This window comes from Epinephelus moara, chromosome 6, assembly GCF_006386435.1.
Source record: "Epinephelus moara isolate mb chromosome 6, YSFRI_EMoa_1.0, whole genome shotgun sequence".
NCBI classification, from domain to species: domain Eukaryota; kingdom Metazoa; phylum Chordata; class Actinopteri; order Perciformes; family Serranidae; genus Epinephelus; species Epinephelus moara.
The window spans coordinates 604,451-618,362 of record NC_065511.1 but is presented as its reverse complement, the minus strand read 5'-3'; the positions used below and the strand labels follow the sequence as shown (position 1 = coordinate 618,362).

Genomic DNA, 13,912 nt, shown 5'->3' with positions numbered 1-13,912 from the left:
GCGCCTGCATCACTGCTGACGCCGCCCCATTCCGCCTGTCAATCTCCCGCTCCATCCTACCCTCACTCGTGAACAAGATCCCGAAATACTTAAACTCCTCCACCTGAGGAAGGACCTCCCCCTCGACCTGGAGTGGGCAATCCACCCTTTTCCGGCTGAGGACCATGGCCTCAGACTTGGAGGTGCTGATTCTCATCCCAGCCGCTTCACACTCGGCTGCGAACCGTGGAGGTCACTGTTCGATGAAGCTAGGAGGACCACGTCATCTGCAAAAAGCAGGGACGAGATCCTCCCGTCACCGAACCTGACACCCTCCACCAGTCGGCCATCCAGAGCCTTGAGATATCCAGGGCGAATCTCATCCACCCCCGGGGCTCCGCCGCCTCGGAGTTGCTTCACTACCTCAGCGACTTCTGCCCCAGATTGGACGACCCGCCCCCGAGACCCCCGTCTCTGTTTCCTCACTGGAATACGTGTTTTTGGGATTGAGGAGCTCCTCAAAGTATTCCTTCCACCGCCCGACAATGTCCCCAGTTGACGTCAGCAGCTCCCTGCCCCCACTGTAAACAGTGTGAGCGAGTTGCCGCCTTCCCCCACTGAGGCGCCGGACGGTTTGCCAGAACCTCTTTAGAGCCGATCGATAGTCTTCCTCCATGGCCTCACCGAACTCCTCTCACGCCCGAGTTTTTGCCTCCGCAACTGCCGCTGCTGCGCTCCGCTTGGCCCACCGGTACCTGTCAGCTGCTTCCGGAGACCCACAGACCAACCATGCCCTGTAGGCCTCCTTCTTCAGCCTGACGGCTCCCCTCACCTCCGGTGTCCACCAGAGGGTTCGGGGATCACCGCCACGACTGGCCCCAGCGGCCTTGTGGCCACAGCTCGCAACCGCCGCCTCGACAATGGCAGAACAGAACAAGGCCCATTTGGACTCAATGTCCCCCTCTGCCCTCGGGACGTGGTCGAAGCTCTCCCGGGGGTGGGAGCTGAAGATCATCTGGACAGCTTCTTCCGCCAGGCGTTCCCAGCAGACCCTCACTGTTTGTTTGGGCCTGCCAGGTCTGCGCGGCGACCTCCCCTGCCATCTGATCCAACTCACCACCAGGTGGTGATCAGTTGACAGCTCTGCTCCTCTCTTCACCCGAGTGTCCAGCACATATGGCCGCAGGTCAAATGATACGACTACAAAGTCAATCATTGACCTGCGACCTAGGCTGTCCGACTACAAAGTCAATCATTGACCTGCGACCTAGGCTGTCCTGGTGCCACCTGCACCGATGGACATCTTTATGTTTGAACATGGTGTTAGTTATGGCCAAACTGCGACCCTCACAGAAGTCCAATAACTGAACACCATTCAGGTTCAGATCGGGCAGGCCGTTCCTCCCAATCACGCCCCTCCAGGTCCTGCTGTCATTGCCCACGTGAGCGTTGAAGTCCCCTAGCAGAACAATGGAGTCCCCGGTTGGGGCACTGTCCAGCACCCGTCCCAGGGACTCCAAAAAGGGGGGTACTCTGAACTGTTGTTCGGCACATAAGCGCAGACAACAGTCAGGACCCGTTCCCCGACCCGAAGGCGCAGGGAAGCAACCCTTTCGTCTACCGGGGTGAACCCCAACGCAGCGTACAGGCAGAGAGTCTGGGGGCTATCAGAAAGCCCACCCCGGCCCTCCGCCTCTCACCCGGAGCAACTCCAGCAAAGGAGAGAGTCCAACCCCTCTCAAGGACTTGGGTTCCAGAGCCGGAACTATGTGTCGAGGTGAGGCCGACTATATCTAGCCGGTAGCGCTCAACCTCTTCCACAAGCTCCGGCTCCTTCCCCGCCAGAGAGGTGACATTCCATGTCCCAAGAGCCAACTTCTGTAGCCGAGGATCGGACCGCCAAGGCCCCTGCCTTGGTCTGCTACCCAATCCACATAGCACCGATCCCTTCTGGATCCCTCTGCGGGTGGTGGGCCTGCAGGGGGATGAGCCCATGTAGCCGGTTCGGGCTGGGCCTGGCCGGACCCCATGGGCGAAGGCCCGGCCACCAGGCACTGGCCCACGGGCCCCAACCCCAGGCCTGGCTCCAGGGCGGGGCCCCGGTAACCCTCCAGGCCGGGTACACGAGTCCATGCTTTTGTCCATCATGAAGGGACTTTTGAACCGTTCTTCGTCTGACCCTTCGCCCAGAACCAATCTGCCATGGGAAACCCTACCAGGGGCAAAATGCCCCCGACAGCATAGCTCTTAGGGTCATTAGGGCACTCAAACTCCTCCACCACGATAACATGATGGTTCTCGGAGGAGTGACGGTTCTCGTCAACATGAATGATGATGTTGAATCATCATTCAACATGTAGAAAGAACATGTAATCTATTGAGTCGATTTACACAGATAATTCACAATCATGAATCTAATCTGGATCTTAAACCTGCTAAATGCCAACTAATTTAACTAAATGTGTTATATTTTTAATATTTTGTTATGTTTAGATTACGTGTTTCAAAGACGTCTGTGTATTGTGTACATAACAGAGCGCAATACGAATTAAAATTGTAATTTCCAATAGTGACAAGCAATATTTATGTGCTTTACTAAATTTACACAAGCACTACGAGTGGTCAGGAGCAGGAGTAGATTTTGTTAGTAGCTACGAAAAGATCGGAGCTACTAAAATATTGATGAATGCGGACATGCACGTAAATTTCCGTCTGCGAACAGTTTACACACAAATTCCTTCTGCTCACGTTTCATGAATGAGACCCAGTGTGTTTATGTATACATTGTGTTTCTTTAGGTATGAGGAGAGTTGGTTTCTGCTCCATAAAAGAACTAAGGACAGTGCTCAGGCTGCAGAGGTAGGAGCAACATCACTTCTTCAGACACCATTAATGATCCACAATATCGAAGTAAACATGCTGTGGGGTGGGTGGTATACCTGTATGAATGGTTCTTGAGTATTGGATGTTAGGGGTGGGAATCACCAGAGGATCCATGATATGTTATCATGATACTTAAGTCACAATACAGTATTATTGCGATTTCAATTATGTTGTGATATTCTGAGTATTGCGATAAAATATATTATGATTTATTACCTTTTTATGAACTGTAAATTATGTCCCCAAAGGAAAACTTTGTCAACATCTGTTTTATTTCATATGAAAAAGGTTTCATACTGTTCATCTCACCTCAGTCTTTTTTTTTTTTTGCAGCAAAATGTATCAAGTGGACCGAAAAAGCAATTAATTTTGTTATTCTAGTAGGCTGCCTAAAGTTTAATTTGTATTTGTAATATTAGTCATTTCTATGATAAAAAAAAAATAGATACTTGGCACTGTGTGACGATACAGATGGTGGAGAAACTTATGCTCAAACCTTAAAATTTCAGAAAAAACAGTTCCCTGATATCAGACAGAACTGTCGTTCTACTCTGTTTCAGTCAACTTGGTGGAGTGAACAGAGTCCAGGTTCTGGACCCAGGCAAGAAAAACACACTCCTGCACAAGTTTGAAACAAATGAGCAAGAGCTGAGAGGATTCATTAATTGGTCAATCTACAGATATTTTATTCAATCAATCAATCAATCAAGTTTATTTATAAAGCCCAATATCACAAATCACAATTTGCCTCACAGAGCTTTACAGCATACGACATCCCTCTGTCCTTAGGACCCTCGAAGCGGATAAGGAAAAACTCCCCCCAAAAAAACCTTTAACAGAGAAAAACAACGGTAGAAACCTCAGGAAGAGCAACTGAGGAGGGATACCTCTTCCAGGACGGACAGACGAGCAATAGACGTCATACAGAACAGATCAACATAAAAAATTAACAGTAATCCGTATGACACAATGAGACAGACAGACAGACAGACAGACGGAGACAGAGAGAGATGCAGGAAAGACAGTAATGACGGTAGCCTACAACAACATTAATCAAAATAATAATATTATAATTATAATTCTGGCTATTGTGGTACAATATGTTGAAAGTATATATTAATATCTGATAGTATACATATGTGGCAATAATCATGTGTATAATAACAGTAGAAGTATTCAAAATGATAACAGCAGCAGCAGGAGGCATCTGGCAGGACCACGGCAGCAGCACAACCACACACGTCACACTATCCATTACTTTCTTCTGGCTTCATTGATAAATACAACTGCGTATCATCCGCATAACAATGGAAATTTACAGAGTGATTTCTAATGATGCTACCTAAAGGAAGCATATATAGAGTAAATATGATTGGTCCGAGCACAGAACCTTGCGGAACGTGAACAAACTGAAAACGATCGGATAAATAAACCTTTTAGGCCAATTAAGTGTTCCAGTCTCTGTAGCAGAATTTGATGGTCAATTGTGCCAAACGCCGCACTAAGATCGAATAAAACAAGTACAGAGACGAGTCCTTTGTCTGAAGCAATCAGAAGATCATTTGTAATTTTAACTAGTGCTGTCTCAGTGCTATGATGCACTCTAAATCCTGACTGAAATTCCTCAAATAAATAATTATCATGGAGAAAATCACACAGCTGGTCTGCGACTACTTTCTCAAGGATCTTTGAAAGAAAGGGAAGATTAGATATTGGGATATAGTTGGCTAACACCTCTGGATCCAGGGTGGGCTTTTTTAGGAGAGGTTTAATTACAGCTACCTTGAAAGACTGTGGTACATAGCCTGTTAATGAAGATATATTGATCATGTCTAATAAGTGAGTGTTAACTAAAGGTAAAACTTCCTTAAGTAGCCTAGTTGGGATGGGGCCGAATGCCGGATTTCCACTGGATGCGTGTCCGTTGCGGAACGGCAGTGCTGGTTATCCGCTGCGTGCTCCGCCATCCGTCAATACCCACCGGCTGCGTTTGCTGTGCGGTGCGGTGCAGCTCCGCCGGAAGACATCTCGGTGCACTGCCGTGGTTAATATCTCCTCGTCCATGGTGTTCACGGGGTGAAATGACGTCTGAAAACCACTGACCTGTTGACTTCAGGCCTGCCTCTGCCCATTATGTAGTTTTTAAGGTGTAGTGCAGGGAAATATGATCCGACGTGAACACTATGTATTTTATTTTGAAAATTAACCGGATGTTTTATTGTGTTTCTGTGCACGACTTCCTGCCCCGCACGATCTGCTCTGTGCTGAATTGCTGCGTTGTGCTCCGGTGTCTGGCAAAAATAGAAGTCCTGCGTATCTGTTGCGGAGGGCTCCGGAGTGCCAGAGCTGAGACGGAGCTGGAACGCAGCACAGCCGCAGCTGGTGGAAACACACACATTGACTAGAATGGAATCCTATCGGCTCCGCTGCCGTGCCGGAGCGCAGACGCAACCAACACGCATCTGGTGGAAATTGGCTGTAAGAGACACGATGATTTAGATGAAGAAATCACTGTGGTCAATTCTCGTCTCGTCGTCCGGGTCCGGGTCGCAGGGGCAGCAGCCTCAGCAAAGAAGCCCAGACAGTCCTCTCCCCAGCCACCTCCGTCAGCTCTTCCGAGGGAACCCCGAGGTGTTCCCAGGCCAGCCGGGCGATGTAAACCCTCCAGCGTGTCCTGGGGCGGCCCCGAGGTCTCCTCCCGGTTGGACATGCCCGAAATACCTCCTAAGGGAGGCGTCCGGGAGGCATCCTTACCAGATGCCCGAACCACCTCAACTGGCTCCTCTCGATGTGGAGGAGCAGCGGCTCTACTCCGAGTCCCTCCCGGATGTCCAAGCTCCTCACCCTATCTCTAAGGCTGAGCCCAGCCACCCTGCGGAGGAAACTCATTTCGGCCGCTTGTCCTCGCGATCTCGTTCTTTCGGTCACTACCCAGAGCTTGTGACCATAGGTGAGGGTTGGAACGTAGATCGACCGGTAAATCGAGAGCTTCGCTTTCTGGCTAAGCTCCCTTTTCCCCACAACGTACCGGTTAAGCGTCCTCATCACTGCTGACGCCGCCCCAATCCACCTGTCAATCTCCCGCTCCATCCTACCCTCACTCGTGAACAAGATCCCGAGATACTTAAACTCCTCCACCTGAGGCAGGACCTCCCCCCCGACCTGGAGTGGGCAATCCACCCTTTTCCGGCTGAGGACCATGGCCTCAGACTTGGAGGTGCTGATTCTCATCCCAGCCGCTTCACACTCGGCTGCGAACCGTCCCAGCGAGAGCTGGAGGTCACTGTTCGATGGAGCGAGGAGGACCACATCATCCGCAAATAGCAGGGACGAGATCCTCCCGTCACCGAACCTGACACCCTCCACCCCTCGGCTGCGCCTAAAAATTCTGTCCATGAAAGTTATGAACAGAACCGGTGACAAAGGGCAGCCCCATGGGCGAAGGCCCGGCCACCAGGCACTCGCCCACGGGCCCCAGCCCCGGGCCTGGCTCCAGGGCGGGGCCCCGGTAACCCTCCGGGCCGGGTACACCAACTCTTGTTATCTTCCATAATGAAGGGTCTTCTGAACCGTTTTTCGTCTGACCCTTCGCCCAGAACCAATCTGCCATGGGAAACCCTACCAGGGGCGAAATGCCCCCGACAGCACAGCTCCTAGGGTCATTAAGGCACTCAAACTCCTCCACCACGATAAGGTGACGGTTCTCGGAGGAGTGTGGTCAATTCTTGAAGAGAAATCGGGGAGAAGCAATCTAAATATATATTAGGTCTTACAGCTGTGTTTGAGGGCAGATACGTACTATCTGAAGACAGGAGGTCATGAATTTTGCCTCTAATAGTTAGAATTTTGTCATTAAAAAAGCTCATAAAATCATTACTGCTAAGGGCTAAAGGAATACAAGGCTCAATAGAGCTGTGACTCTCAGTCAGCCTGGCTACAGTGCTGGAAAGAAACCTGGGGTTCTTATTTTCTTTTGAGACTCCTTTCAAATTTTCGCGATATTTGTTTTAACTTACGGGTTTGAGAGTTATACCAAGGAGCGAACTTTCTTTGCTTTGATAACTTCTTTTTAAGAGGAGCTACAGAGTCGAGTATTGTTCGCAGAGAGCCTACGGTGCTATCGACAAGATGATCAATTCGGGAGAGTTTAAAGTCGGTACGGGAAACCTCTGTTACTGAAGGACATGGTATTAAATTTAATGACAGAGTAATCATTTCCTTAAATTTTGCGACAGCACTATCTGATAAACATCTAGTATAGTAACTGTTGCTGAGTGGCGTGTAATCGAGTAAAAAGAAATCAAAAGTAATCAAATAATGATCCGATAGCGAGGGATTCTGTGGAAAGACTGTTAGGTTATCAATTTCAATTCCATACCTCAGAACTAGATCAAAGGTATGGTTAAGTGAGTGGGTTTATACACCCTGACTGAAGCCAATGGAGTCTAACAATGCGATAAACGCGGTAGCCAGAGAGTCATTATCAACATCATTATGAATGTTAAAATCGCCTACAATACTAACTTTATCTGATCTAAGAACTAAACTGGATAAAAACTCTGAGAATTCAGATACAAATTCAGAATACGGGCCAGGAACACGGCACACTATAATAAATAAAAGTGGCTGCGAGGTTTTCCAGGTCGGATGTAAAAGACTAAGAACAAGGCTTTCAAATGAATTATAATCTAGTTTAGGTTTAGGGCTGATTAACAGATTAGAGTTAAAAATGGCTGCATCTCCCCCTCCTCGACCGCTGCCTCGAGGAATGTGGGTATTATTATGACTGGGAGGAGTGGATTCATTTAGACTAACATATTCACCTTGACACAGCCAGGTTTCAGTGAGGCTGAGTAAATCAATATGATTATCTGATATTAATTTGTTTACTAACACTGCTTTAGATGATAGAGACCTGATATTTAACAGTCCGCATTTAATTCTCCTGTTTTGTCTTTCTGTCACAGAAGAGGTTTTAATGTTTATGAGGTTGTTATGCACAACTCCTCTTTGTTTATTTTTAGATTCAGATAATTTAGGTGGTCGGGGAACAGACACCACTTGTATAGTTATGGGTGGGTAACTGCACTAGAAGCTCAGAGAAGCGTATAAGACTTCGACTCTGAGTCCTGATCTCAACTCTGGGTTGTCAGGGTTTTGAATTAGTAATAAACTTTGCCAGGTTTCTAGATATGAGAGCAGCTCCATCCAACATGTGATGAATGCCGTCTCTCCTAATAAGACCAGGTTTTCCCCAGAAAGTTTGCCAATGATTAACAAAACCCACATTGTTTGTTGGACACCACCTGGACAGCCAGCGATTAAATGATGACATAGGGCTAAACATGTCATCAGTGGTCAGATTTTGGAGGGGACCAGAGAAGACTACAGAGTCCGACATGTTTTTTGCATATTCACACAACGAGGCAATATTAATTTTTGTGACCTCCGATTGGCGTAACTGGGTGTCATTGCCGCCAACGTGAATAACGATCTTACTAAATTTACATTTAGTTTTAGCCAGCAGTTTTAAATTTGATTCAGTGTCGCCCGCTCTGGCCCCAGGGATACATTTGACTACGGCTGCTGGTGTTGCCAGCTTCACGTTCCTCAGAATAGAGCTGCCAATGATCAGAGTTTTCTCCTCAGCAGGTGTGTCGCTGAGTGGGGAAAAGCGGTTAGAAACGTGAATAGGCTGGTGGTGAACCGTGGGCTTCGGCTTGGAGCTACGCTTCTCCCGGACAGTTACCTAGCCTCCCGGCTGCACGGGGGTAACCGGGGGACCGCTAGCAGAGGCTATGCTATGTGGCTCCGCACCGGCTACAGGGGACTGGCTAACTACCGCAGCTAACGAGTGATTTTCCATGGTGCGGAGCCGCGCTTCTAATTCACTGAGCCTCGCCTCCAACGCAGCAAATAAGCTACAGTTATTACAATTACCACTGTCGCTAAAGGAGGCAGAGGCATAACTGAACATTTGGCACACCGAGCAAGAAAGAGCAGGAGAAGGAGAAGCCATCGCTAAGCTAATGTAATGTTAGCTAACAAGGCTAATAAAGTGCAAAAAACAGCTAAGAGATTAGCAAGAAAGTCATAAAAAGGAGGAGAGCTATAAGTGCTTAAACATAACTAGTGTGGGTTAAGGCTTGAATTAGAAGAAACCGAAGTGGGGAAAAGCAGAAAGCAAGCTAGTAGAATTCACTAGAGCAGCACAGAGACGCTGTCACAGAAAACACTGGAAATGACACAACACGCTTACCACAATACGTCAGCACGTCAGCCTCTCCTACAGAAATTTGGAGAATCACTTAACTGTAACTGTAAGTTACTGTTCAAGCCAAATGAACTAGGGATGCACAATATTATCAGCACGTCATCGGTATCGGCTGGTATTGACTTCAAAATGAAATAATAGAATTGGCCAACATGCTGATAATATAGACCCTTTTAGGGCCAACGTCACAATGATGTCAGTTTTTTAGATGGGAGGACAAAACACGACTCGCCACCACAGGGCTGTAGGCTACATAGGGGTCTTAAAATGTTGTCTTATTGTGTTATTGGGAGCCAGAATAGAAGGAGTCATGGCTCAAAACTTCAGTTTTATCGTGTGTCAGCCGCCACTACCTGTTAACAAAAATGAACTATGGTTAAATATGATAAGAATAGCGGACGTAGGAGGTGATCATCAAAAATCTGATCATATCAGGTTCGGGAAAATGTATTTACTGTTGTAGTAAATGTGTAAATGTTATCAGCATATCAGATATCGGCAAAAAAATCCAATATCGTGCATTCCTAAAATGAATAACTGTTCCCTGGTTCTTTAGGATTTGCTTCTTGTCTCTGTTTTATGTCATTGTAAATTGAATATCTTTGCACTGTGGACTCTTGGACCATGTGATTCATCGATTAATTGAGAAAGTAAACAGTAGATCAGTTAATAGAGAAAACAAGCATTAAATGCAGCCCAGAAACATGCAGAGGATTCCAGTAATGTGTCCCTCCACAGTGCCATGCTATTGAATTAAATTATAGCTGAGCACAAATGGATTCTCTGTCAGTTGTTTTCTATACAACAGAAACATCATGGTAGAGGTTGAAGTCCTTTCCTGAGAGGTTAGAAGAAGACTGCAGACTGGTAAATTACAGCAGACTTTCCTCACACACTGAGGAGTTAGCAGTTGCTAACGTCAGTGACTTAAGCCCCTGTGAGGCTACAGAAAACTGTAGCTGCTTCACAAGAAAAAGACTTGCAATCATTGGCTGTATGAAAGTTGGGTTGGGCAATATTGAAATTCTCCGACTGACGATATTGCTTTACGAAAAGCAACAATATACAAAATTATCATCCAGAAAAACAGCTGAAGAGAGAGAGGCACATAAATACAAATACCTATGGACTGGAGATGCATATTTCATAATACCCGTAAAAGTGGCCAATAGCCACAATCTATAGGGAGTAAGTGCTGTTTTACACTTGGGCATGCTGAGATCAATTAATCAGATCAATCAGCTGATAAGGTTGTCTTTGTTAGATAACACATTTAACCACCCTCTCACAGTCTCGTCACTAAGGATGTCAGTTTCGGTTAATTTTGCTTTCAATAGCCAAACGCCCTTTAACCGACAACTAATTGGGGTGGGAATCACCAGAGGACCCACAAAATGATATTGTATCACGATACTTGGATCATGATACAGTATTGTTGTGATATGCTGAGAATTGCAGTAAAATATATATTGCAATTTATTACCTTTCTTTACACCTGCAAATTATTTCCCCAAAGGAAAACTTTGTCAACATCAGTTTTACCTCGTAAGATAAAGTTTTCAGTCTGTTCATCTGACTTTAATCATTTTTATTACAGCAAAATGTGACGCAAAGCAGTAAGACTGACCAACACTGTCATAAAACCTGTCAGAAATACTGCATACACCTGACAAACTGAACTGTTGGCAGATTTAATGCCCTCTCTGAGGCCAGATTAAGCATGTGAGCCAAATACTTCATGCAGGTATTCTGCTAACTGAATGGCAACACCCATGTTTGAAGTGTTGTCTGTTACATCCCTCAATCCCCCCTTCTTATGCTGCATTTTGCAGGAGGTCTGCAATGTCGCCAGTTCTCTGTGAGATAATGTGCGGTTATAGTCACATATGAATCCAATGACCTTGAAGTCCAGGTGTCACAAGTTAATGCCACCCTTCCTGCTTTACTCAAAGATTTCTCAACTTTATGCTTTACTTCTCTGTAGAGCTTGGGGATGGCTGTGCCGGTGAAAAATGTCAGGATGGAGTTACATACCTGGGTACCAGTGTTTTTAGCATGCAACAAAAGCTTTTGTTTGTAACATCTCTGTAAAGACGCAGAGCTTTGCACATGAAGTAGGTGATGGACTGTGTTTTTTTAGCTCTTTCAGAGTTGGATGGTAGTTTTGTCAAGCTAAGTGTGTCCAGTATTTTTCCGCAGGGCAGGTTTAGCGTTAGCTTGGCTGTCAGTGGCTAATGCTATCTCTGGATGGTGGAGTGTGAGGTGAACACTCATGTTTATAGTATTCCCAGAGTATTTTATTCTCAGATGACACTGCTTGCAAATTGCTTGTGTCATATCCAAGTTATAAAATCCAAAATAAGTCTAGACGTTTGATTTGAACGCTGACGGCGCATTTCTGATTTCTTTCCCTGGTGCCTCCATCTTTGTTTTGATGAACTTCCTGCCAAATGCCAAATTGATTTTATCATTCTAGTATCAAAAGTTGTATTTAAATGTGTATCTGCAAAAATAATGTATATAATGAAAGATTGACACATGGCGTCTGTGTATCAATACAATATCACCACACAAAATATTGCGATACTATGATAAATTGTTTTTTTTTCCCCCACCCCTATTATGTACAGTGTCAGACATACAGTATGCTAGCATGTTGTTGCTTATTTTGATGCACAGTACGGTGAAGCATAGAGAAAAGAGAGTGAATATAGAGCAAAATTTCTAACAGGTGTTGCATAGTAAAATATCAATCTGTTATGGTTGACACATGAGGACCTTTACTGTGGCCAAGCAATATCATGTTAAATGTGATAGCAAATGAGCGAACTTTAAGTTTGTTACTGTTGATTGAGTTGTTGTAGCTTATATTCACAGAAGTTGTCCTCTTTGTTCTGTCAAACCCCCGTGTGTGTGTCTGTGTGTGTGTCTGTGTCTGTGTGTGTCTGTGTCTGTGTGTGTGTGTGTGTGTGTGTGTAAGGCAGTAGATGGGGATATAGTGATGCTCTCAGCAAACTGGGAGAGAAGAAGAACCGCTTTGACCCAACTAGAGGAACAACTGCAAAGCTTGCCGGCCTTTATCAGTGAACTAGATGCCATCACTGCTAACATAGGTATGGAGTCTGTTTTCTTCTTGTCCAGTAATGCCAGTTGCCACCACCATCAACAACAGCTGAATCTATAAATCAATCAATCATGTTATTTGTCACATTGATTTATACAAGGTACAACTCCAGTCAAATGTGATCCCATCAGCTCCTTTAACCTGTGCACTGTAATTTAGCCATTACTAGAGAGTTTACAGACTAGTGAGTTGATGTCAGCATTACGATGGGTGACTTGCAGCCACATGCCACCACCATCAAAATAGTTTCATCTGATAGAATTTTTATTTCCTTTTGTATTTATTGACATTTCAAGGTGTTCTTTTTTAAAATATTTCAAATTTTATTTCATGACATCATATTTTATTTCAGACTTTCACTTTTCTTAATGACACATTTTGTTTCATAAAACAAAGTAAAGTAATACTGAATCAACCAACTGAGGCTGCTGCTCTAAATCAACACAGACACTGTAACTAATGTTATACCTCTTCAGTTTGTAAGCCTTAGACTACCAAGGCCTGCTAATGCTACTGTCTTTGCTGGCTAGCTATGCTTTAGCCTGGAAGGACCATCCAGATGACATGAACTCATCATTCTTTTGTCACTCTCAGTCTGGACTCAGTGCAGCTCCAAACACTTTCCAGAAATTAATATTGGGGACAGTCAGGGATCCGCACTTGCTGAGTTTCTTAAAGGAAGAGACATTTGCGTCGTTCTTCTGACTGGATTTGGCAAAACCTAGATTTATCAACTGGCTCCACTCCACTGGCTTCGTATCTTGCATCTGAACAACATTGTTCTTTTTGAGGATCCAAAAGAGGCGGAATCGTTCGCCAAGCAGTTGGAGTAACGTTAGGTCTCGTTTCCGAAACTCATAACTTGAGTGAGGTAAGACTGTGTTTTTCCCCCCCTACGTAAATTTTTTGATCGCTTTTTGATCATCTATATATGAGGATTGGGCCTTATTTTTTCCCAAAGACAATTTACTTTGATTTTTGCATGAAATGGACTCTCCTGCTCATTCAGACGGTTCACTTGTCTTTAGTTAGTTCTACTGATGTATTTACTTCCTGAAACAATGTGTGACATATTAATGGACGATACCAAGATGGGAAATGGGGGTTTACTAAAACGACACTGACTTGTTTTGATCTAATTTTCTCCCCTAACCCATTCTTTTTGATTGATTTGGGGCACAATTTATTTTATTCTATTAGGGAATCCATGAGATATTCAGTGAACTGCTATTTAGTAATATATGACAGGAGATCATTTTTTTTGTTTTTTCCCCCCGTTAAAGGGTTTTTTTGGGGAGTTTTTCCTTATCCGCTGTGAGGGTCCTAAGGACAGAGGGATGTTGTATGCTGTAAAGCCCTGTGAGGCAAATTGTGATTTTGGGCTTTATAAATAAAATTGAATTGAACTGAATTGAGATGACGGGAGAATATACTATGTTGGGCAGTAGGTGGGTGGTGCTCATGAGACGATAAGGAAGCGCTGAGGTTAGTAGCTCCAGCTTACAAGCTCCGTAGGAAGGACGTAAGCATCCTGTGTTTTGTTTATTAGGGTCCGGGCAGCTAAGCTGCCTGGACACTATTGTAATCCTTCTTCTTCTTCTTCTTCTTCTTCTTCTTCTTCTTCTTCTTCTTCTTCTTCTTCTTCTTCTTCT

At 45.2% G+C, this 13,912-nt stretch overlaps 1 protein-coding gene across 1 annotated transcript in view; it reads left to right on the top strand.

Annotated features, from left to right (window-relative positions):
- Positions 1 to 13,912, top strand: part of LOC126391227 (dysbindin-A-like) — a 66,063-nt gene that overhangs the window by 15,167 nt on the left and 36,984 nt on the right. Inside the window, exons 4-5 of the mRNA XM_050045843.1 lie at positions 2,778 to 2,838; positions 12,117 to 12,249. Coding sequence (XP_049901800.1) covers positions 2,778 to 2,838; positions 12,117 to 12,249 — 194 coding nt within the window. The remainder of the gene's footprint in view (positions 1 to 2,777; positions 2,839 to 12,116; positions 12,250 to 13,912) is intronic.